The 26,657-nt window shown below is 38.3% G+C and overlaps 1 protein-coding gene across 1 annotated transcript in view; it reads right to left on the bottom strand.

Moving 5' to 3' along the window:
* The window catches only part of RNF11 (ring finger protein 11), a 39,714-nt gene extending 20,470 nt beyond the window's left edge, over window positions 1-19,244 (bottom strand). The window contains exon 1 of the mRNA XM_003990090.6: window positions 19,119-19,244. Within this exon, the coding sequence (XP_003990139.1) occupies window positions 19,119-19,241 (123 nt within the window). The 5' untranslated portion in view covers window positions 19,242-19,244. The remainder of the gene's footprint in view (window positions 1-19,118) is intronic.
* Between the last annotated feature and the right edge of the window lie 7,413 nt (window positions 19,245-26,657).

Here is a 26,657-nt window from a genome sequence, read left to right as displayed (position 1 = left end):
TTAAATGTTTTTCTTACACTTGGTCCATGGTATCTACCAGTGCAAGTGATATCACACACACACTGAAGCTGATGAAAAAATTATAACCACTTTGAAGGTGCCTTCAGTCACTCTGGAAACAAACTGTTAAGTTAGGTTTAGTCAATGTTTCTATTTAAGATAAACATTACAAGTTATATAACTGATATATAAAATTACAAGTTATATAACTGATGATGTATAAATATTATATATATTATAAATTATAAATGAAAACTGAAATTCTTCAGAAATTCGGCAGTAATGTCTTCTTACAGCTTCTAAACCCAAAACAGTTTTTGCTCTCCAGATGGGCTAGATCCATTAAACATTGAATAGAGAGTTCCAATTTGAGGCTACCAAAAGTAGTCCTACTTCTCTATTAAAAGGTGACTTCTGAAAGTGACTTTCAATTGACAAATTATGCAGTTTCAGGAATTTTCCTGGCTGCTGTTTCCAACTCCGGTCCAGTGACTCCTCACCTTCATGGACCAGATCAGATTTCCTTAAGTGAATTCCTGTTCATTTGACCAAGTAAAAATCTCCACATATCAACTCTTGACCCTAAATATTCCATTTCTATCTAATGGTCCCAAAATGGACCACCTCACTCTTTACAATCAGATCATTCAGGCCCCTTTAGATGTCCCAGAGTCAAACCTGCACCCCTGCCCATGTGTGCACCTATCTCCAGTTAAAAGTCTTCCATCTTGTTAAAGTAGAGGCACTATCAAAAGTACAATAACAACCTAGAGGCACCTGGGTGGCTCAGTCAGTTAAGCATCCAACTTCAGCTCAAGTCATGATCTCACAGTTGGTGGGTTCAAGCACCGGGCTGAGCTCTAGGCTGACAGCTTGGGGCCTGGACCCTGTTTTGGATTGTGTCTCCCTCTCTCCCTCTCTCTGCCCCTCCCCCATTCACATTCAATCTCAAAAATAAACATTAAAAAAATTTTAAATAAAAAAAGTACAATAACCTAAATGTCCATCAAATAGGGATCTGGTTAAATAACATTACATACAATTAATACTATTTAGCCCTAAGGAAGAATAAAGCTTTTCATATACTGACAGGTGAAAAAAGGCAAGGTGCAGAATTGTGTGTATAGTGGGCTTTTTGTGTAAAGGGGTGAGGAAGGACTATCTGTATTTGCTTGTATGCGTATAAAATCTCTTGGATCCACAAAAACATTAACATTAGTTGCCTATGGGATACGGAACTAGGTGGCTACAAAAGAGAAATAAGATGTTTCATCTATATGCTTATAGAATGACTACATGAATGTATCAATTATTAAAACAATAATTATAAATTTTAATCATAAAAACAGGTCAATCCTGTTACCTTTAGGTGGATTCTGTTTCTACCTTCGAGAAAACTTATACTGTAGATTTTTGCTGCCTTTCCTATTCAGCCTCTTCTTTTCACTGGATCCTTCCTATCAGCTTATAAACATGATTAAGTCTTTTTTTTTAAACGCTTACTTATTATTGAGAGACAGAGAGAGAGCATGAGCATGGGAGGGGCAGAGAGAGGGAGAGACACAGAATCTGATGCAGGCTGCAGGCACAGCTGTCAGCACAGAGCCCAATGCTTAACCGATTGAGCCACCCAGGTGCCCCTAAACATGATCAAGTGTTTCTCTTTAAAACAAACTCTTCCACCTTCAATTTTACATCCCATTATTGTCCTATTCCCATACCCCTTTGCAACCAGTCTTCTCCCAAAGTAACCCGTTCTTGATGTTTCTATAGCTGACTTCTTGGATATATTCTTTTCATATAATCCATTACTATATTGTTTGTTTCTTAAATATCAACACAATTCATTCATAACCCTTCATCCCTATTGTCAACACCCTAGGCAACAATATTAGCTAATGCAGTGGCTTCCTAGTCTTCCCTTGTCTACTACCCCCTTCCTATTCTCAGACATCTTTCAAATGCAAATCTAATTTACATAATCACCTCACGCATAACTCCATTTAAAATTATTTAGTGGTGGGGCGCCTGGGTGGCGCAGTCGGTTAAGCGTCCGACTTCAGCCAGGTGACGATCTCGCGGTCCGTGAGTTCGAGCCCCGCGTCAGCTCTGGGCTGATGGCTCAGAGCCTGGAGCCTGTTTCCGATTCTGTGTCTCCCTCTCTCTCTGCCCCTCCCCCGTTCATGCTCTGTCTCTCTCTGTCCCAAAAATAAATAAACGTTGAAAAAAAAAATAAATAAATAAATAAAATTATTTAGTGGCTAGCTTTCCATTACTCTAAAGTCCCTAAGATATCCTTAAGATAATAAATATAAATGGCATGGCATAAGCAGCTTAATGACTACTCCCAGGGTATAAACATGTACCCACTTCTCTAAAATGCTATTTTACAACAGGCAAGTTTGATTTCCTAAGAGATCTTGTTTGAGATGCCAAACATACAAAATATTTTAATGTATTTCACAATCTTATCTTTTTGGCTCTACATCTTGGAATGTTTTCTGAACGGCAGGTCCTAATCTACCGTGAGTTGTAAAATCAGTGTTAGAGGTCCGAGGACTTTTAAGAAAATGAAATAGAATATACAGAATATATAGCAAGGATCAATATTGTTTTATGAAACCTGTCTCTGTTTTTATAAACCAAAGTATGGAATAAAATATACTTTTTATTCTGAGGTGCCAAAAAAAAAAAAATGTTTGAAAGCCCATAGTCTTGTTATACTTTGAGATTATGCTGCCATTTTCCTTGTGATACATTTTTCATCTATGACTTAAGAATTGATACTTCAAGTTAATTTTCTCAACAAATTTCAGAATTTCAGCCATTTTTAAATGGCCTCATTTCATAAATGAGGTCTGAAAATTTACCTAACAGTGTTGCAACAACAAAATTTAACTGAATTCCTGTACCACACACCTATCAGAACTCTGTGGCTCAAACCCCAAAGGCTTTGTGGTTTCTGGCAGCAGTGATATGAACTCATGACCTGCAACTAGAGACGGCCTCTCAGGGATTCTTAACGGTCTTTGTGGCACAGAAACCTTTGGCAATCTGGAAAGTTATGGACCATTTCTCAGTTTTTTTGAATGAATACATAAGATTAGCAAGAAAAAGTTATGTTTTACCTTGGAACCTGTATTACCAAGGAAAATGCAGTTCTATCCATGACCTTATAGGTATCTGTGGACCAAAGGTAAGTTATTCATCAACTTAAAGATTACATTGAGCTTAAGAATTTAGATGTTGTAACAAGTCCCAGCTAATTAAAACATGTTTTAAGGGATAAATAAAAAGCATCAAGAAATAAAATATAGGGAGAGAAAATACCAGAAAATGAAAAACAGCTGGGAAGAGAAGAAGGCATATGTGAAAAATGAAACACTTTTAAGCTTACCTCAGTATTTAAGGTTCCTTCTTTTTTTTTTTTTTCAATTGTTCTAGTCTCATATGTATGTGGAATTCATGCTAAAATTGAGTTTATTTACTTAAACAAATTTTAGCCAAGGAAACTGTAAAATAATTTTTTTGTAAAAAAAAAAGGTGCCATGGGGGCACCTGGGTGGCTCAGTCAGTTAAGTGTCCGACTTTCGATTTTGGCTCAGGTCGTGATCTCATGGTTCCTGGGATTGAGTCGCACATTGGGCTCTGCACTGACAACATGTCTGCTTGGGATTCTCTCTCTCCCTATCTCTCTGTCCTTCCCCCACTCACAAAAGCAGTGTTTAAATAAACATTTAAAATATAAATTGGGGTGCCTGGGTGGCTCAGTCAGTAAAGTGTCCAACTTTGGGTCAGGTCATGATCTCACAGTTCGTGAGTTCAAGCCCTACATTGGGCTCTGTGCTGACAGCTCAGAGCCTGGAGCTTGCTTCGGGTTCTGTATCTCCTCTCTCTGCCCCTCCCCTGCTCACTCTCTGTGTCTCTATCCTTCAAAAATAAACATTGAAAAAAATTTTCTAAATACAAAAATAAAAAGGTGTCATGTATCCAAATCCCCAAATACTTTATTAACAAATAAAAATGCTGCTTTAGTCATCAGTACTGCCTTTGGAATCTCTATTGGCAGCTGCTAGGAAATATTATGACAAGCCTGATTATCTGGTTTTCCAATACGCAGACTGAGAGGCACAGCAAGGGCAGATGCATTAACATGAGATGAAGAACCATCTGATAGTGGGAATAGAAAATGAGGAAAAAAATGATAAAAAGCAGGTACAAGAATTAAAAGTAGAATAGGTTTCATCAAATAATGCAAACAGTCCTACATAATTAATTCAAGACTCTGAAGATACCCTGTTACTACTTCCTGAGTATAATAAACTAATCTTTTTAATAATTTTGAATCAGTAAGATGAGATGGAAATCTGCTCAGAAGTCAGTATTTCGGTGATTTATGTGGAAGGAGTAACAATGAAAAGGGAGGGGTGTGAAGTCTGAAAAAGGACCCAGTTGAGAGTAAGACATTGTTACCAAAGGTACTATACTAGAACAAAAAATCTTGACAAAATTGTTAAAAATGTGTAATTCTAGGAAGTTTTCTACCCAAGACTTATCTATCCAAAATAAATCCCTGTTTAAACTGGTAAATCTCACTTTAATCTAATTGCAATTGTACCTTCTACAACTGAATCCATTACATTCTGTGTGACTTTACTACATTTTTTTTTTTTTATGTTTATTTATTTCTGAGACAGAGAGAGGCAGAGCATGAGCGGGGGAGGGGCGGAGAGAGAGGGAGACACAGAATCCGAAGCAGGCTCCAGGCTCTGAGCTGTCAGCACAGAGCCCGACGCGGTGCTCGAACTCACAGACCATGAGATCATGACCTGAGCCGAAGCCGGACGCTCAACCGACTGAGCCACCCAGGCGCCCCACTCATTTCTTTTTTAGACTTGTTTTCTGGACCTCCTTGCTCCTCTATTACTATTACCCTGAACTGACTACTTATTAGTTCCTATGGCTTCAGAGCCCTCTTAGCTCCCTTAATTCTACTACTTCCACATTTAAAAAATATCACAATGAAAGAGAAGAAACCAGGACACATGAGACAAGAAGGTAACACTAAATAAAACACATCCACACTATGCTGCAATTAGCATTAATTAATAGACAGGAGCTGGTGCCTTAATATCAACCAGTGATGAATATGCCATTTCTTATATTGATGTGGTTGAGAAAAGTTAGACAGAAAGGAGAATCACTGACAGAAAAGACATGGAAACACCAAAACACATATTGCTACCTTCAATATTACACTGAGCTGGCAGGGCTGCTTATCCTCAAATGACAAAACAGATGTTAAGCATAGGGGTATTTTTGTCAATTTAGCAGAATATTGTTGTGCTATATGAAACCTACCTTTATGAAATATTTTTAGAAGATCCACTCCATTTTAAAGGAACCCCATTACTTCAATTATCCTTGTGAAAGCCACTTCATTCCAATATCCCATTCTCCTGACAGGTTAACTCTACTGGAAACGGACTCCCATGTTCCCATGGCCTTTGAGCCAAATCTGGCATATTGCATCTATTTTCCTTTGTCATGATGTACAATTACTTCTACTGTCTAAAATTCCCATCTCAGGGTGCCTGGGTGGCTCAATCGGTGAAGCGCCTGACGTCAGCTCAGGTAACGATCTCATGGTTCATGGGTTCACGCCCCGCGTTGGGCTCTCTGCTGACAGCTCGGAGCCTGGAGCCTGTTTCAGATGCTTTGTCTCCCTCTCTCTCTGCCCCTCCCCACTCACGCTCTGTGTCACTCTCAAAATGAATACACGTTAAAAAAAAATTTTTAATAAAAAATTAAAAAAAATAAAATTCCTATCTCATAGATGCCTGGCTCTACTGCTAAAGCTGTTTCTTTATCTGTAAGATGGGATAATATTCACTTTTATAGAATTATCATGGAAATTAAGAATTTCTAGTTTCTGGTCTGGCATGTAAGGTGCTTACAAACTACCACTCCATCCTAACAAAAGAAACTGAACAAACTGAAAAACCAACAACTCTTCTTGTATCTGTCAGGGAAGTGAGGTCACAGGGAAAACTGCTGACCCAAAAATTAGAGAGACAGAAAAGTGTATACAGAAAATCAAAACTTACCAGAGCAGAAATCCATAAGCAGACCAGTGCTAGGGTAGGAAAACTTGAATTGTAACTGACAGACTGCTAGAGGTTTAGCGTGCCCAAGTCTGAGTTAGAAACTCCAGGGGTGCCCCCACCTCTTTATCTTCAAGAGCTCTACCAGGTCCACAGTAAATATCAGAGAAAAATCCTCTCATGCATCTAATAGGGGGAGGGAAAAGATCTTCTGATATACACCAGAGCATTCTTCTTAACACGGCCTGCACTCTGGAGAAACTTTTGCCAGAGTCAACCTGCAGAAGTTTTATCAGAGCCTAACCTATCTGATCAAATGGAAATACTCAAATCCAACTGGTTCTAGCCTACCACATGGAGGAAGGGAAGTACCCAACCTCATCTTCCTCTTGCCATCCTGTCCCACCTAAGGGTAAAGGGGATGACACTGAGAAGCACTGAGAATTGCAAATTAAAGCAAACAAAACATACCACTATACACGTATTAGAATGGTAAAATCCAAAACACTGACAGTATCAAATGTGGAGCAATAGAAAATCTCACTCACTGCTGGTGGGAATACAATGTGGCACAGCCACTATAAGACAGTTTGGCAGTTTCCTACAAAAACAAACATACTCTTAACCACATACAATCTAGCAACTGTGTTCCATGGTATTTACCTAAAGGAGTTGAAAACTTATGTCCACCAAAAATGTACATGTGGATATTCATAGCAGCTTTATTCATTATTCATTCATAAGTACTATTTGGAAGTAATCAAGATGTCCTTTAGTAGGTAAAAGGATAAACTGTGGTACATCAAGAAAACAGAATACCATTCAGTGCTAAAAAGAAATGAGTTCTTAAGCCATGGATAGACACGGAGGAATTTTAATTTTATATTACTAAATGAAAGAAGACAATCTGGAAAGGCCCCATCCTCTATGATTCTAACTATATGACATCCTAGAAAAGGCAAAGCTATGGTGCAAGTAAAAGGCTCAGTAGATGTCAGGGATCAGAAGGAGGGAGGGATGAATAGGTGAAGCATAGAGGATTTTTTTAGGTCAGGGAAACTGTTATGAATGATGCTCTAATGGTGGATCTATGTCATTATACCCTTGTTCAAACTCAATGTACACAAAGAGTGAACCTTAATATAAACTATGGACTTTGGATGAAAATGATGTTTCAGTGTACATTCACTTAAAAAAAAGTTCAAGTGGCCCTATCAAAATCCCAGCTGGCTTATTTACAGAAATTGACAGCTGATCCTAAAATTCATATGGAATTAAAAGGGACTAAGAATAGCCAAAACAATGTTGAATGATAAGAATAAAGTTGGAAAATTCACACTTCTGAATTCAAAATGTATTACAGTTAGTGTAGTATTAGCACTAAGGATAGATATAAAAATCAATGGAACATAACTGAAGAGTCCAGAAATAAACCCCTGTATTTATGGACGATTGATTAGGGGCAGGAATGACAAGACAACAGGGGATGAATACTCTTTTCAACAAATGGTGCTGTAACAGGACAGTCACTTGCAAAAGAATAAATTTGGTCCTTCCATTCAGAAAAATTAACTCAAAATGAATCTATACCTAAAATGTGAGAACTGAAAATATAACAAGAGAGTAAATCTTTTTGACTGTTGGTTTGGCCAAACTTCTTAGACACAACATCAAAAATTCAAATGGCAAAAGAAAAAATAAATTGGACTTCAAAAAAATTAACTTTTGTGCTTCAAATAACACCACTGAGAAAGTGAAAAAAACAACAAAATGGTAGAAAACTTTTTTGCAAATCATGTATCTTACAAGGGACTGGAATATATAAAAAACTCTTGCTAGCAACTCAATAATAAAGACAACCTGATTAAAAATAGACAAAGGGGGTGTGCCTGGATGGCTCAGTTGGTGGAGCATCTGGCTCTTGATTTCAGCTTGGGTCATGGTCCCAGGGTGGTTGGATCAAGCCCCACTTAAGATTCTCTCTCTCTCTCTCTCTCTCTCTCTCTCTCTCTCTCTCTCTCCCCCCCTTGCTCCCTCTCCCCCACTTGCATTCTTTCCAAAAAAATAATAAAATTAAAGAATGAAAATAGCCAAAGAATTTGAATACTTCTCCAAAGAAGATATACAAATGCCAACAAGCACATAAAAAGATGCTCAACATTTTTTTTTTTCTAGAGAGAGTGAGTGTACGAGCAGGGAAGAGGGGCAAAGGGAGAGAGAGAATCTTAAGCAGACTTCACGCCCAGTGCAAAGCCCAATGCAGGGCTCAATCTCACTGATGTGAGCAGAAATCAAGCTGGACACTCAACCAACTGGGCCACCCAAGTACCCCAACATGCTCAACATTATTAGCCTTCAGGGAAATGCAATCAAAACCACAATGAGATACCACTTTATAGCCACTAAGATGGCTACAATAAAAGCAGACAATATGCTTTGGCAACTATGTGCAAAAACTGGAACTCTTGTGCACTGCTGGTGGGAATATAAAATGGTAAAAGTACTTTGGAAATGGTCTGGTAGTTCCTGAAAAGGTTAAACATGGAATCATGACACAGCAATTCCACTAACAGGTGTATAAAAGGAGAAATGAAAACACATTCATTTAAAACTTTTACACAGGGACGCCTGGGTGGCTCAGTCGATTAAGTGGCCGACTTTGGCTCAAGTCATGATCTCGCGGTCCATGAGTTCGAGCCCTGCATCGGGCTCTGTGCTGATAGCTCGGAGCCTGGATCTTGCTTCTGTTTCTGTGTCTCCCTCTCTGTCTGCCCCTCCCCCCATTTGCGCTCTGTCTCTCTCTGCCTTTCAAAAATGAATAAATGTTAAAAATTTTTTTTAAACTTTTACACAAATGTCCATAGCAGTGTTCTAACAGCCAAAAAGTGGAAACCCAAATGTTCATTAATTGAACAATGGCTAAACAAAATGTGGTAGATTCATACAATGGAATTATTTCACAATAAAAAGGAATGAAGTCCTAATACATGCTACAACACAGATGAATCCTGAAAACTATGCTAAGTGAAAAAGGCCAGCGACAAAAGACCACATACTAGTAAGCATATTGGTATGCATTTCTCACTGGGGAAATGCAAGTTAAAACCACAATGAAAAGACTTCTACACACTTAACAAAATGTCTAAAATAAAACAGACTGATACTACCAGGTGCTGGTAAGGATGTAGAGCAAACAGAAGTCTCATACATAGCTGATAGGAGTGTAAATTGATAAACCACTTTGGAAAACTACTTGTCGATTTATTTTGAAATGCATCGACAAATAAGATGGATTGATAGGTGAGATGGATATGCGTTAAAATAAATAGCAAAATGCACAGAATCTAAGTCATAGGAATATGCGTGTTCAAACAATTCTGTCAACTTCTTTATTTTTTAAAAATTCTGTAATAAAATGCTGTGGGAAAGACTATATACCCAAAATAAAATAGTATGTACATTATGTACATAAAAAGAATGGTCACAGCAGATTTATATAGTCAAAAGCTAACAGAACCCAAATATACATCAATAGAATGGAATGAAAAAATGTAGATTTATACAGCTGAATACAGCATTGAAAATTATAAACTACTGCTACATAAATAACGTAAATGAATTTTATGTTATTCATATATTGAATGTTGAATGAACTATTATTTTATTTAAGTTCAAAACTAGGCAAAACGAATATGGTGATAAGGTCAGAACAGCAGCTATCAGGCGCCTGGGTGGCTCAGTTGGTTAAGCATCTAACTCTTAATTTTGGCTCAGGTCATGATCTCACAGTTCATGAGTTGGAGCCCCGCATCAGGCTCTGTGCTGACACTGCAGGGTTTGCTTGGGATTCTCATTCCCATTCTCTGCCCCTCCCCTGCTCATACTCTGCCTCAAAATAAATAAGCTTTAAAAGAAAAAATAGCGGTTATCTTTGGCAAAGGGGTACTGACTGTTGGAGGAAATATCAGTATAATCTTTTGGGATTAGAAACAGGCTATATATCTTGATGGTGGTTATAACATGTAGAAGTTCACTGGACTATACAGTTTAAGATACTATTAGTTACGTTAAAGATAACTCTCTCAAAATAAATAAACTTAAAAAAATAGTGGTTGTCTTTGGCAAAGGGATATTGACTGTTGGAGGAGGTATGAGGGAGACTTCTCGGGTTAGAAACAGGCTATGTATCTTGATGGTGGTTATAACATGCAAAAATTCACCGGGCTATATAGTTAAGATACTATTAGTTATATACTGTTAAAGATATACTCTTCAGTGTACATAATAAATAAAAAAATTTATTTACACACGTATATTATTACTTTAATGTAACACAATTATACAACTCTCTCTAAATTCATGTTCACCACCTACTGATTACTCTTTTGGCTCCAAGATCCCCCACTCATATTTTATTCAGGGCAACTCTTTTGTTTTTATTCCATTTCTTACACCAATGTTCATGTAAGACTTCACCTGAAATCTTCAGAAGCTAAAAAGTAAATTTGTGATTTACTGCTGTATCACAAAATTGATCCCCCAACTTCCAAAGTCTACATCAATTTAATACTTCATTCAGTATATACTGTTTCATCAGACTAACAAATGCTTCCTGTACATCCATTAATCTCATCCCCTTAACTAAAATAAAATGGTAGCTCCTTAGGGGTAAAGGGCTCATTTTCCTTTCTCCTTGGGCGTAACATAAACTTGCTGATTGATAAAAAAAAAAAAAAAAAAAAAAAAAAAAGACTGTTATGGAGTGTCCTGGTTTTTATCTTTAAAGCCTTACTTATTCAGTTTATGATAAACTGCTTTTCCCCCCAAAATATAAGAATTAAATTGTTGGGGTGCCTGGGTGGTTCAATTGGTTAAGCATCAACTTTTGATTTAAGCTCAGGTCATGAGGTCATGGTTTGTGAGTTTGAGCCCCGTGCTTACAGCATGGAGCCTCCCTCTCTACTCCCACTCCAAAAATAAAAAAAAATTTTTTTTTTAAATTTTTATACAAAATTACATGGAATTAAAAGAAATGTTTTTAATGTTTATTTTTGAGAGAGAGAGAGAGAGAGAGAGAGACAAAGTACCAGTGGGGGAGGGGTAGAGAGGGAGACAGAATCCAAAGCAGGCTCCAGGCTCTGAGCTGTTAGCACAGAGCCCCACACAGAGCTCAAACTCACGAACCACGAGATCATGACCTGAGCCAAAGTCAGACACTTAACCGACTGAGCCACCCATGGGCCTCCATTACATGTAATTTTAACTAGCTGGGCCAGTTATACAAGTTTCACTCTTCTTAAAACCATTTAGTTTTGTAAGAATTCAGAAAAGTTTTAATAAATTTAGAAACAAATATATCTGCAGGATTGCTTTCTTCGTTCCCACAATTTCATATCCCTTAGTTACTTTAAGATATGCTCTCTGGGTTAAGTAACAAGATAATTACTCAACTGGCCTCTGGGAGCACACTCCATGTTGGCTATTTAATTAAAAGATACGTATATATGCATTCATATTAAATTGAACTCAAAAGTATTCCTGATCAGTTAAAATAAGGAACTCTAAGACTCAAAAGGAACATATCATAAAGCCAAGTTGAATATCAGAATCAAAAGGTCAGGCAGATTATCCAAGAGCAGAATATATTTAGTTCTCCGTTATCGCTTTACTTTTCAATTGCATGTAGCAATCTCTTTTGCCATTAAAAACACACACTTTGGCTATTAGCCAGTTTTGCCTTCTCTTTCACTCATATTTCCACTCTTAGTCTTTATTATCTCTACCACTTCATTTATATACCAATTGCAAAGATCCTGAATTCTGAGCATGTTAACTATCATAAATATTTGTTATATTCAGTATTAAAAGTTACTGGAAAGGAATCAACTTCTAAAAATTTGTTACAGCCTATTTAATAGCCTATTTGAATACAGGAGAGAAAAAGATCATCCCTAACTCTTTGCTTGAAGGAAGGTTATACACAGAAGATAATTATATTCAGAAATGGCTGGAGGCAAGATGACAAATATAACATCTAATTCTAATTGTATTTACAATTATCTTCCTTTCATTCCCCTCCTCATTTACAGAATTTAACTTGGCTAAGACATAGTAAAAACAGAAGACAAAAGAGAAAAAGTGGCACAAGTTGAAGGGAGAACTTATACTAGTCATTCTGTGACACTTTTTCTATTTAGAAGCCAAATAAAATTAAGATCTTTAAAAAGAAGACTCTCATTCTACCTAAATTATTATACTAAGATTTTAATAAATTGAAATTTTACAAAATATGGATGTTTCTAGAAAGTATTAACTCAATATTTTAAGGAAGTCAACTTCTCAGATCTTATGGACAAGTAACTCATTACCCCTATCTTCTCAAGTTACCCTATAATTAGCTCTAGAATTAAACTGTGACATGTAAACTGTCCTACTCTTAAAGGTAGGTACATTCTTAATGGCAAAGAATCAGCCTTAACACCCAGAATGGGTTTCAGGCATAAACAAATAAATAAAACCCTTGCAACAATGGTAACAAATAAGCAGTATCTTTAAAAACAAAAAACAACAAAAACAAACAAACCAGGGCAAGCTAAACCACCAGAACACAAACCAATCTCAAATGAAAAAGTTCATATACTTTATAAATTAGAAGTGACAGAACAAAAATGTATACAGATAAAACAGATAATGTGGTAGACACAAACAGCAGAATCCTTTAAAGTACAAAGGCCAAAGGCACAGGATTCTGGAACAATTCATATAGAAGCAAACAACCATAAAACTTCCCACTTAACAGAAAAATCCAGTAACTGATTTTCACATTTATTCAAGTATTTGAGTGCCTGCTATGTGAAAAGCACAGCTCTAGGAATGCAAAGATGAATCAGAGTTGTAGTCTCACAGAAGAGGTATGACACTGTTATAAATAAAATCAAATAGGAAGGGTAAAGTGTCCTAATAGTGGTAAAGTACTAAAGGAGTTCAGAGTAAGATGTTATTCAAATTGGGGAAATCAGAAAAGGATTCATGGCATTTGAGCTGGACCCTGAAAACTAGAATTTATACCAGGAACAATTAAGGAAGAGAATTCTGGGCAATGGGAACCGAAGAACGACAGCAAGAAAGCAGAACGCATATACAGAATATAGCAAACTTTTCAGGCTGACTCAAGTAGAAGTTGTATGCAAGACCACAAAAAGCTGGAAAAGTATGTTAGGAGCCAGATCATGACTTTGATTGCTAATACAGAGATCTTCAGTAGTAAGTCATGAAGAATCATTATGGATTAAGAGGCAAGGGATCTGATCTAGATAGGTTTATCAAGCATTGAAGAATGAAATGAATGGGGAAGAGAGGAGACCATTAGAGGACTTCAATCATGATGCTAACAGTATAAAAGGGAAAAGGCATAGTTCTAAGTTAGGCACTAGGTAACTACAATGTGTAGAATGCCATTCCACTCCACTGAGAAATTTTTAAAATCTTAACACATCATTCTCATTTTTAAAGTAACTAATTTGGAAAAATAATCATTGTTAAAGCACTAAGAACTAATCAAGCAATACATGATTTCCAGATAAATATTATGAACAAAAATACTACAAACAAAAATGGTCAGGGAAGGCTTTGTCAAAGAGATTGGAGCTGATCTGCACTTTAAGGAAAAGAAAACTTTAAGAGGGGAGGGATAAAATATCACACAAAGTAATTTTTTTTTAAGTCAAATAATAAGATGAAGATGTGTGAAATACAGATTGAGGTAATTTCCAAAGAGAGAAAATGTAATACATAAAAAAATCTTCAAATACCTAAATTTAACTTCATATTGTTACCAGAAAAACAAGGTATTAATTTTATTACAGGTATTAATTTATTACAAGGTCTTAATTTTAATACTTAAAAATAAATGCAGTATTTTATTACATTCTAGATTTTTAAAGGAGATGGGTTACTTTTAATGAGTTCCAAACAAATCTAAGCCTTTTGGTTTTTTTTAAGTATCTTGAAGAAAGCTTTATTCAGTCACAATTTGAAATATCCAAAATGTTGGGGCACCTGGGTGGCTCGGTCGGTTGAGTGTCCGATTTCAGCTCATGTCATGATCTCACAGTTCATGGGTTGGAGCCCCATATCAGGCTCTGTGCTGACAGTTCAGAGCCTGGAGCTTGCTTTGGATTCTGTGTCTCCCTCTGTCTGCCCCTCCCCCACTCAAACTCACTCACTCTCACTCTCAAAAATAAATATTAAAAAAAATTGAAATATCCAAAATGTTGTTATTCATGAAAGAAGTTCCTTAAAACACAATATAATCTGTTAATTTATTTTACACGTAAGTGACAATCAGGCTTGGAACTCAGATCCATCTGACTCCAAATTCAGAGCTACAATTGCACTCACTGCTGTATTAACAATAATGTATTTTCTTCTGATATTAAAATCCCAAATGAATTAAAGTATACGACAGGATGATGAGATCAGTAAATCCCAAACTAACCACTGCAAAACTGAGGTACCAATCTTTATATAAATATATACACAGTATTAAGATAGAAATACTGTAAAGCAGCTTTTGTTGTTGCTCTATGAATATTAAGCTTTTTAACAAAGTGCTACTGCTGAATTATCCTATGATAAATGGAGGGAGGTCTTAAACCTGTTCATATATACCTTTCAGTATTGGGCTACCAGCTGACCTTTCCTCTTATGGACCTTCATACCCCAGCCTTTCATGATTTATCTTCCCTCTCACAACCGTTCTAAGACTGTCTTTGATTGGCAGATTTCCTTTGTATTCTTTTTAAAGATTCAGGAAGGAGAGAGTATAGGGTGTGCCCAATTTCTTTGTTTTTACCTTATAATTCAAGAAAAGCTCTAACCTCTTCCCTCCCATTTCTTTAAGGACAAGAATTCAAATAGTTTCTGATAAAAAAACATTTTGTTATAGAATACAGTGGAAAAAAACCTTAAATAATTTTATAATTATTTTAAACCAATTACTATATTTAATATTACTGAAATTTTATTTTTAGGATTGCTTGAAAATGATCCATAATAAAAGAATGAAGGCACTAGGAATATGCATAATTCCTACAAGACAGTAAACTGCATTGGCCTCAAAATATATTAATTCATTTAAAACATCCATTCTGGGGCGCCTGGGTGGCGCAGTCGGTTAAGCGTCCGACTTCAGCCAGGTCACGATCTCGCGGTCCGTGAGTTCGAGCCCCGAGTCAGGCTCTGGGCTGATGGCTCGGAGCCTGGAGCCTGTTTCCGATTCTGTGTCTCCCTCTCTCTCTGCCCCTCCCCCGTTCATGCTCTGTCTCTCTCTGTCCCAAAAATAAATAAACGTTGAAAAAAAAAAAATTAAAAAAAAAAAAAAAATCCATTCTGGGCACCTGGGTGGTTCAGTAGGTTAAGCCGACTGATCTCATTGAGTTCAAGCCTTGCGTTGGGTTCTGTGCTGTCAGTTCACAACCTGGAGTTTGCTTTGGATTCTGTGTCTCCCTCTCTCTCTGCCCCTCCCCCACTCACGCTCTGTCTCTCAAAAAATGAATAAATTTTAAAAAAATCCACTCATTCAACCAATAATTGAGGGCCTAATGTATGCCAGTTACTGTTACTTTCCTTAAGAAGCTTAGCCCTAGTGGGAGAAGACAGATAATAAGCAATACACATAGTTAAGACAGTGTGTTAGAGAGTGATAAACACTATGGGGAAAAAAATAGAACAGGGTAAGGGAGAATTCCAGGGTGTTGGGGTAGGTTGTAATTTTAACTTAAGGTGTTCAGAGAGGGTTTATGAAGGTGTCATTTAAGTGAAGACTTGAAGGAAGTGAGGGAGTCAGCCACAGTAATACCTGGGGAAGAGTACTCCAGGCATAAAAACAACCAAGGAATACACACGTCTTGGGAGTATCCTAGAAACAAGCAGTCCAGAGAAGGTAAAAGAGAAGCCAGCAGAGGAGGAATAGTAAGAGAGGCGCCAAGAGATATATGTGGGGGTATAAAGATTATGTAGGGTTTATGGGACACTACGGAATTTGGCTTTTACTGTGAATGAAATGGTGATCCACAGAAGGTTGAGCCGAGTGACAAGATCTGTTTTACCAGAATCACTCTGGCTGCTGGGTTAAGAACAGACTATATATAGGGAAGACAAAGGTGAATGCAGGGAGACCAGTTAGGAGGATACTAAACAAATCCAGGAAAGAAACAGGTACTTCCTATAAACTTATCATAATGGTATAGTATTTACTTTTTAAACATAAATAAAATAAATCAGATACTGCTAATAGGACATAAGTGGAACTGAGAAGTTTAGTATATAAAGTTCTTGGCATACATGAATCTCATGCACTACAAACACAAAGGACATCTCTTAAACTACCAACTACAGAAAAATACTAAGTGTGTTCCCTTACAACCAGCTATTGCCTTTCTGAATTTTAAAAAATCCTACTGCAGTTAAGACCTTTTTTTTTTAATGTTTATTTTGAGAGAGAGAGGTCACGCCCAAGGGGCAGAGAGAGAATCCCAAGTAGGCTCTGCACTTTCAGTGCAGAGTCCAAGGTGGGGCTTGATCCCATAAACCATGAGGTGACCTGAGCTGAAATTAAGAGTCTGGACACTTAACCAGCTGAGCCACCCAGGTGTTCCTGAGACTATTCTTTAAAGAAATAAGCTAATAACTCCTGTAGCTCTGTTAATTATATACTATTTTTGAAGAAAAAAATGTTACTTCTGTCTACTGAATGTATAAATCATTGCCCTTGGACTTGTGTTTCTTAGATCATCTAAATAAATCATTACTAAAACTCATTTCCTTTGGGAGGGGAAAAAGTTTTTTCTACAAGTTTTTTTTATGCTCCCATCTTTTAAAGAAATTATTTTTTCAATTGATACCAAACTGGCTTATCAGTATGTGCGTCATTCACTTCAGGAAAGGGCAACCACAAAAACTCCCAGTCACAAATAACATGTTTCAAAAAATGTTCCTTCATGACACCAAAAAACTTCTCATTATCATCTATTCCTCCTGGAAAAGGCAAATACAATTCCCATAAATTCCACAGAAGTTATCCATAACACTGTATTATGATAAGGATGAGAAAAAGGGCAGTTAAGTCAAGCCAGTAAATTTGTCTGGAAAGGGATTAGGGAGCATGGAAAGAGATTTTGAAATAAAAATCATACCTCAAAAAAATTTGCTCATGAGACTGAAATAAGCATACTGTCCTATAGTATTTGAGGGAAATGAGGAGTGAAATCTTTAAAGAATCACAAAGATTAAGACTTCCCTGTGACAATGTTTGGAAGAAACAGGTGTATGAACTTATAAAACACACAGTACTGAATTCAAATTCATTAAATTCATTCAACATAAGTGCTTCTTAAGTGCCAGTAATTTCACAAAGCATTGAGGACACAGTCCATGTTCTCAAGGGCTTATAGTCTTCACTTACCTCAAACTACTGAGTATTATGAACCAGATGCTGGGGAAATAACAGATGCAGGGTCCCCACCTGCATGCAATTTACACTAGGTAAGGAGGGAAATGCCTTTAGGATGAAACATTCATGTACTAAACAAGGATATTAACACCCAAGTGTTGTATGTGCTGCTTATGGAATAGAGGGTCTGAAGGAGGGAAACAAGGGAGTAATGGATTCACAGAGGAAGGGAGGGGAATGCAGAGACTGGACAGAGGTAACAGGAGAGCTGAGTCCTTAAAGAGGATTAGATGTTCACCTGGCCGACCTTGGGGGAAGGGATCCTAGCAAAGGGAGCAACTGGAGCAAAGGCAGAGAGAGAGGTGAACAGGATGGTGTCTTTGGTAGGCCTGGAATACAGAAAAGTGAGAGATAAGTCATGGGGGCTTCTGTATGTCACAATTTTAAGACTGGACTTTACTGGTGTATATGAAAGGCCCCTGTGGGTTTTATTTGGAAAACCAGCATATGTGATCAGGTTTTTCTGGTGTGATGAGACACTGGTTTACACAGGAATGAAAAAAGAACAACACTAGATAATGATGTCACCACATGAAACAACAAAGGAGACTGCCCAGTTAGAAAACTAAATCTCCTTCAAGAAAAAAAATTAAGCCACTTAACTATCCAAGGCCCTCTGGAAAAAAGTTTTTAACAATTTCATTTAAAAGTGAAAAGTAGAGGAAAGGTTCTTATATATATTATGGACTATAACATCTACATATCTATTTTGAGTTCAAGAGGTCTTAGCTTTTCATTAATTGTGTAAACAGATGGGACTGCTGATTGCTCTACAAAAAGCAATGAAACCATTCAGGAGCAAGACTTGGACACAAAAGGATTAACAGAAGGCATTTAAGTCAAGTTTAGAGGTTTCCAAAGTTCAAGATAATCAAGTTTTATTGAACCAGCGCGTTTACAAGGTGTGTCATAGGGGTGGAGCAAAAGGAGGAGGGATTAAAAATACGTATATATAAACAAGTAACTCTTAACGTTGCTGGGAATAAAACCACTTTAAGATCTTTTCTCTTGTAGGAGAAATGAACATCTACCAGATCCAAGTAACAAACACACAGGGGAAAGGGGAGGGAGGAGAAGATGAACATACAGCATAATATAAATGGGGTGGGGGGCAACCACCTATCCAGAACACATAGTCCAGCTGGCGCTGCGATGAGGAAATCATCCCCAAACCTCACAGCTCAGACTCCACGATTTAAACATAAAAGGAGAATGGCGTTCCCAAATTCACAAGCGAACCGCCAGTCACTGGCCAAGGGGATCACATACTCGGATCCCAGAACTCAAGGACAGAGAGTACCATCCCCACACCGTACCTGAGGGGAGGTGAAGGATTCCCCCCAACTGGGAGTAGGGAGTAGTCACCCTCAGATCCTGGCCTAAGAGGGTCGACGCCCCTCAAGCCAGGCCTTGCAGTGACAGTCCCGAAGTCCCCTCAATCTCTGCCCGGAGCTGCCTCTACTCCACGCACCCCCTCCTCCCCAACACACACCCTCCCCTACCTGATATGGCGGCGGCGGCTCCTGATCCGGCTCCGTTCCCTCGCCAAAACTAGCCCGGTCGGACTGAGACTCGTGAAGCAGGGAGATGTCATCCGACGTGGGGGATTTGAGGCAGTTCCCCATCTTCCGGAGCTAAGATGTGTGATCTGGGGGAGGAAGAAAGCAGTGGCGGGGTCGTTCGCAAGCTCCGCGGTCAGCCTCGGTCAGCGAGGTGGGGTCGGACGGCAGGCCGGGGCTCAGGCGGCGGCGGCTCCCCCGCCCCCCGGTGCCGCCGAAGGGCCGCTCATGCCAGCCCCCGGGAGTGGGGGCTCAAGGCTGGGCCGCGGGCTCCGCTGGGGTCGCGGCGGTTGCCTCCTGCGAGGCGGCAATGGGGGGGGGGGGGGCGGGGAGACGAAGCACTTCCCCACCCCGCCCCCCCGCGGGGCGGCGGCGGCCACGGAGCTGCTGGGCCTAATCCAGGTCAGGAGGGGGGGGCGCGGCCGTCTCGGCTGCCTCAGCTGCTGCCTCAGCTGCTGCTGCCCCTGCCGACGCCGGAGCCGCGGCCGCGGGCCTCATCCTACTCCGCCTCAAAGCGGCGGCGGCGCCCAGAACGAGGCCAGCTGCGGTCCTGCGTCATGCCGCCGTGCGTGCTCTGGTCCCGCCCCCGGCGCCGGGAGCCGTGGGCGGCTCCCGCTGCGCGGCCGCGCCCCCCTCCCCGCCTCCCTCAGCTGTTCTCTGGGCTGCGTCAGTTTCTGCTTCTCTGACAGTTGGCCTGAAACCTGACTCGGAAGCCTCCCGCCAGTCTCCCATGTCTCCCCACATCCACTTCTCCCTCCCCGCTTGTCTCAGTTCTTACCTGTGCACTGTTTTGACAGTCTTCTCACCTCCTTCTGCCAAGTGATCTATTTATAAACCCTTACCCGAATGTGTCACTCCCATGGTTAAAATGTTAAATGGCTTTTTCCCCTTTATCCCTTCAGAATAAAGTCCAAGCTCACTAGTGAACCAATCCACTATTTTCACAATTGGATAATTTTTTAAGAGTATAAATTCGATCATGTCATTCATTTAAAACCTTCAATGGCGTCGTGAAATTGTTGTGAGTGCTATGACTATTCTTAAATGGTTTACAAATCTGACTACTTCCCCAATCTCATTAGCAGCATTGTCCGCTCAAATACTCTAAACTCCAGGCTGTCTAAATAAAAACTTAGAAGACTGTTTCCACTGGCTGAGGCCTTTGCCCATATTATTTCCCTGACTTATCATTTCTCCCTCACTCCTGACCTTCTACCTCCCGTCAGGCTAACCATTATTCCCACTTGTCCTTCCTAAACTCAACTTTGTTTTGCCTAACCCTTCAGTCTGGGTTAGTCGCCTTCTCTGTGCTCTCAGTCCCTAAGCCTTTCCCTGTCACAGCCTGATCAAGCTGAATCATCTGTCCCTCCTCTGTGCAGGGCCTGGCACATTGCCTAAGGTAGAGTAGGCCCTCTTCATGGTTGAATGAACAAAAAGCCCAAGAAGCAATGTGTGCAAAGGAAGGAAACAAGAAAGATGAGAAGTCTCCCAGAAGACAAGAAGTGGGTCTTGACTCCCTTTCTTTTATTCACCATTTACTGATTCCCCCCACCCCACCCTCACCAGACCCTGTGTAGGCACTAGGGAAACTGACTTATCAGACCTGGCTTGTCCCTAATGGAGCCCAGAGCCCTCCTGGGAAGACAAACAGATGAGTCCTTCTACCTCCCCCAACCAAATGTTTTTAGAGAGCCCTAAGGAGAGTGATTAGACCATTTGGGTGAGGATCAGAAAGGATTCTTGGAGGTAGGACTCTGTTAAACTGGTATGGGCCTGAGTGCTCTAACTTTGAAGTCCCTATTCTACAAAATTACTTACTTAAATGTACTCATATCCCATATTAAATATAACCTTTTTCCTGCATTCTCTCTTCTTCAAGACCTGCCTTGCTTCCTGTTAATAGCTCCCACCTAAATATGGTATCCCTATTGCCACATTTGTATCAGAATCTTTTCACACATCCCCATGAAGCATTATTTCTCTAGCTTGAAAAGTGAAATCATTGGATCCCTTGCAAGAAAAATTTCAAGCATTTGCCTCTTCTCACCCCACCCCCCACCATTGCCATTTTCCTAGTCTCCTCTGAACTACCGAAATAGGTTCTTAATGAAGCCCTTGCTTCTGCACCATCGATCCATCCTCCACACTACTGCCATGAAAAATGTGACCAGAGAGCATTCATAGACTTGTGGTTCAGAAATTTATCATGGCATTAAGGCCTTGTAGCATTTGGTCCCATTTTTATGTCCCCTATGACTCCAATTCCAACCCGGCATCCTACACTCCAGCCATCTGCACACTACTTGCTATGCCCTCAGTTCTCACTATGCTTCTCCACCTTTGACCTTTTGCCATGCTCTTTCCTTCTGTTGAATCCAGGTACCTTTTAAGACCCTCAATAAAAACTACTTTCTTCATGTAGCTGTCCCTGATTTCACTTAGTTGGAACATATATAATGATAGAAAATGGATGGGATCTATTATTGTATTATATTGTGTATAATTATTTTAACACAATTTTAAATATATAGTCATAACTGACATGTATTAGCCTGAGCCAGATATGTAAGAGCCCAGAAAGGTGTATATTGGTGTTCCTGTTTTGTAAGAATAGAAATATGGTTTCACATGGCTCTTCAGGACTAGAGCCAGGATTTGAATCATATACCAGTTGCCTTTGTTAGATTTTGGGAAAAGACTACAGCTTTTTTCATCCTGGTATTCCTCAGTTTGTACAATCAAGGGAATGGGGGAAAACATCTCGAATGCCTTTGGCATCCACATGTAAGGAAGTAGTTGATCAATGATATTCCTAACCCAGCTTTAGAAAGGAGCCCATGGAAAGTGCCCTATAGACCAGAGTGTGACCTAATCACAAAACATAATTTAAAATTGAAAATAGTAACCAAGACTATTACAGTGACAAAGACTCTCCTTGACCTAACTCTAGTCAGGCTTCTCCAAAGTCCTCAAGGTCATAAACATGGGTTCTGTCCTTGGCCCACTGATTCCAGTTTTAGCAAGAATCTAGCTAAGTCAGTTTAGCCAGAACCCCCCATTCTTGTATCTGACAAACTTAGCCTGCCTTCAGCAAAAATCCTATCAAGAAGGTTTAACTAGAATTCCCCTTATCCCTGATATTTCCTCTTAGTAATTTTCCATCCACTGATCCCACCCTGTTCCTTGCCCATAAATCCACACTTGTCCTTTTTGTATTCAGAATTGGATTCAGTTCTATCATGAGGCCTCCCTTCCCCTATTGCAACAGCTCCTGAATAAAATTTGCCTTCACCATGTTAACTTCTGTCTGGCTCTGGTTTTCTCTGACAGCAGGAGATCTAATGCAGAAGGAGATATGATAATCTGGTATCTTCTATTGAGCTAGATTTTTTAAAAATAGATTTTATTTTTTAGACAAGTTTTAGATTCATATCAATATTGAGCAGAAGGTACAAAGATTTACTGTATGCAGCCTTCCCCTACACGTGCATACTTTTCCCCATTATCAACATCCCACATTAGAGCGGTACATTTGTCACAACTGATGAACAAACAATGACACATTACTAACACACAGAATCCTTGATTGATGAACCTATAATGATCCATTACTAACACACAAAATCCTTGCTTATATTAGGGTTTACTCTTGCTGTTGTACATTCTATGGGTTTGGACAAATTTATAATATGTATCCATCATTATAACATCATAATGAATAGTTTCACTGACCTAAAAATCTGTGTTCCACCTATTCATCCCTCTCTTGCCCCTGGAAATCACTGATTCTTTACTGTCTCCATAGTTTTACCTTTTTCAAAATGTCATATAGTTGGAATCATACAGCACGGAGCCTTTTCAGATTATCTCCTTTCACTTAGTAATATGCAATTAAGGTTCTTTCAGGTCTGTCCATGACTTGATAACCCGTCTTTTTTTAGCACTGAGTAATATTCCACTCTTTGAATGTTCCATAGTTTACACTGAAAGACATCTTAGTTGCTTCCAAGTTTTGACAGTTATGAATAAAGCTGCTATAAACATCCATGCACAGGGTTTTTCCTCCCAGTTTTTCATTGTGGTAAAATACACTTAACATAAAATTTACCACATTAACCATTTTCAAGTGTACAGTTCAGTGGAATTAAATATACTTATAATATTGTGCAACCATCACCAGGATCCATCTTCAGATCTTTATTCATCTTACAAAATCAAAACTACTCATTAAACAATAACTCCCATCCTCTTCTCTCTGCAGCCACTGGCAACTACCATTCTACTTTCTGTCTGTATGATTTTTGACTAAGTATCTCACAGTATTTGACCTTCTGTGACTGACTTTAAGGTTCATCCTTGTATCATTTTGCGGAATTTCCTTCCTTTTTAAGGCTGAATAATATTCTATTGTATTTATATACCACATTTTGCTTATCCATTCATCCATTGATGGATACATGTTTTAGCTGTTATGAATCATGATGCTATGAACATGGGTGTACAAATATCTCTTTGAGATACTGATTTCAATTCTTTGGTCATATACCCAGAAGTGGAACTGCTGGATCACATGGTAATTCTATGTTTCTTTTTTCTTTTTTCTTTTTTTTTTTTTTGAGCTGCCACATTATTTTCCACAGCAGCTGTACCATTTTACACTCTCACAAAAGTCTGTTTGCAAATTTTTGTGTAGACATAAGATTTCAATTATTTTTGGCAAATATCAAAGAGCACAATTGCTGGATTGTATGCTAAGAATATGTTTAGTTTTGTAAGAAAGTACCAAACTATCTTCCAAAGTGGTTGTAACATTTTGCATCACCTTTACCAATGAATGAAAGTTCCTGTTGCTCCATATCTTCACCAGAATTTGGTGTTGTCAGTATACTGGGTTTTGACCATACTAATAGGTGTATAGTTGTAACTTGTTGTTGAATTTCCATATATCTGAAATTTTCCTTTCATATGCTTATTTGCCATCTGTATATTTTAATTGGTGACATTTGTGTTAAAATGTTTGGCCCATTTTTTTTTAAAGAGGGTTGTTTATATTCTTGTTGAGTTTTAAGAGTTCTTTACATATTTTAGAGAACAGTCCTTTATCAGATGTATCTTTTGCAATGTTTTCTTCAAGTCTGTGGCTTCTCTTTTCATTCTCTTGACACTGGCTTTCACATGGCAGAAATTTTTGAATTTAACCAAGTCCAGCTTATCCTTCTTTCTTTCATGTATTGTGCTATGCATTGTATCTAAAAAGTCATTGCAAACCTAATGTCATCTAGATTTTCTTCTATGCTATCTTCTAGGGGTTTTATATATTTGCATTTTACATTTAGATGTGAATCATTTTGAGTTAACTTTTGTGAAGGGTGTAAAGTCTATGTCTAGATCCATTTTTTTTGCATATGGGTGTGTAGCTGTTCTAGTACTTTTGTTGAAAAGACTATCTGTTCTCCATTGTATTGCTTGCATTTACTCCTTTGTTAAAGATCAGTTGAGTATATTTCTATAGGACTATCAGGGCTCTCTATTCTGTTCTATTGATCTATTTGTCCATTCTTTTGTCAATACTATACCACTGTCTTGATTACTATAGCCTTGTAGTAAGTCTTGAAGTAGGGTAGCATCAGTCCTCCAACTTTGTTCTTCTTCTTCAGTAATCTACTGGTTATTCTGAGTCTTTTGCCTCTCCATAAAAATGGAGAATCAGGTGTTGATATCCACAAAATAACTTGTTGGGATTTTGTTTGAGATTATATCAAATTTATAGATCAAGTTGGAAAGAACTGACATCGTGACAATATTGAGTCTTCCTATTCATGAATATAGACTATATTTCCATTTATTTAGTTCTTATTTGATTTCACTTACCAGAATTTTGTAGTTTTCCTCAAATAGATTTTGTACATATTTTGGTACCTTTAGACATAAGTATTTAATCTGGGGGAGTTGCTAATGTAAATGGTATTTCGGTTTGATTTTTGAGTTCCACTTGTTCATTGCTGGTATATAGGAAAGCAATTGAATTCTGTATATTAACCTTGTATCCCGCAATCTTACTGTAATCGCTTACTAGTTCCAGGAGTTTTTTTGTTCATTCTTTTGGATTTTTTACACAAATAATCATGTCATCTATGAACAAACTCAGACTTATTTCTTTCTTCTCAGTCTGTATATCTTTGATTCTTTTTCTTGCCGTACTGAATTAGCTAGAACTTCCAGTATGATATTAAAAAGTAGTGTTGAGGGAACATCCTTGCCTTATTCCTCATTTTAGTGGAGAGCTTTGTTTTTCGCCATTTAGTATGATGGAAGCTGTAGGTTTTTTGTAGATAGTCTTTATCAAGCTTAGGAAATTCCCCTGTATTCCCAGTTTACTGAGAGTATCATGTATGGATATTGAATTTTGTCAAATGCTTTTTCTGCACCTATTGATATGATCCCATGATTTTTCATTAACCTGTTTATGTGCTGAATTACATTAATTGATTTTCAGTTGTTGAGCCAACCTTGCAAACCAGGAATAAATCTCATTTGGTATATAATTCATGGTTATATTCATGGTTAGATTCTATTTGCTAACTTTTTTGAGGATTTTTTGCATCTATGTTCATGAGAAATATTGGTCAGTAGTTTTCTTGTAATGTCTTTGTCTGGTTTTGGTATTAGGGTAATTCTGGCCTTATAAAATAGGTTAGGATTCTTCTCTATGCTCTATGTTCTGAAAGAAACTGTAGAGAATTAGTATAATTTCTTTCTTAAATGTTTGGAAGATTTCACCAATGCACCTATCTGGACCTGGTGCTTTCTGTTTTGGAAAGTTATTAATTGTTGATTCAATTTATTTAATAGATACAGATTTATTCATGGTGTCTATTTCTTCTAGTGTGAATTTTGGCAGATTGTGTCTTTCAAGGAATTGGTCCATTTTCACCTACGCTATCAAATATGTGGGCATAGAATTGTTTATTGTGTTCCTTTCATATTCTGTTAATGTCCATGGGATCTGTAGTGATGTCCCTTCTTTCATTTCTGATGTTAGTAATTTGTGCCCTCTCCCTTTTTAACTTAGTTAGTCTGGCTAGTCTTGTTGATTTTATTGATCTTTTCAAAGAACCAGCTTTTGGTCTCATTGATTTTCTCTATTAATTCCCTATTTTCAATTTCATTGATTTTTTTTCCTCTAATTTTTATGATTCCTTTTCTTCTGCTTACTTTGGAGTTAATTTGCTCTTCTTTTTCTAGTTTCCTAAAATGGAAGCTTAGGTGACTGATTTTAGATCTTTCTTCTTTTCTAATATAAGCATTCAATGCTATAAATTTCCCTCTTTCATTTACTTCAAATGAATGTTGAGGCACCTGGGTGGCTCAGTAGGTTAAGCATATGACTCTTGACTTCAGCTCAGGTCATAATCTGACATTTCATGGGCTTGAGTCCTGCATCGGGTTTTGCGCTGGAAGTGAGGAGCCTGCTTGGGATTC

Source organism: Felis catus, chromosome C1 (assembly GCF_018350175.1).
Source record: "Felis catus isolate Fca126 chromosome C1, F.catus_Fca126_mat1.0, whole genome shotgun sequence".
In the NCBI taxonomy this organism is placed as follows: domain Eukaryota; kingdom Metazoa; phylum Chordata; class Mammalia; order Carnivora; family Felidae; genus Felis; species Felis catus.
The sequence above is the reverse complement of the archived record's forward strand: the minus strand, read 5'-3'. Positions and strand labels throughout refer to the sequence as shown.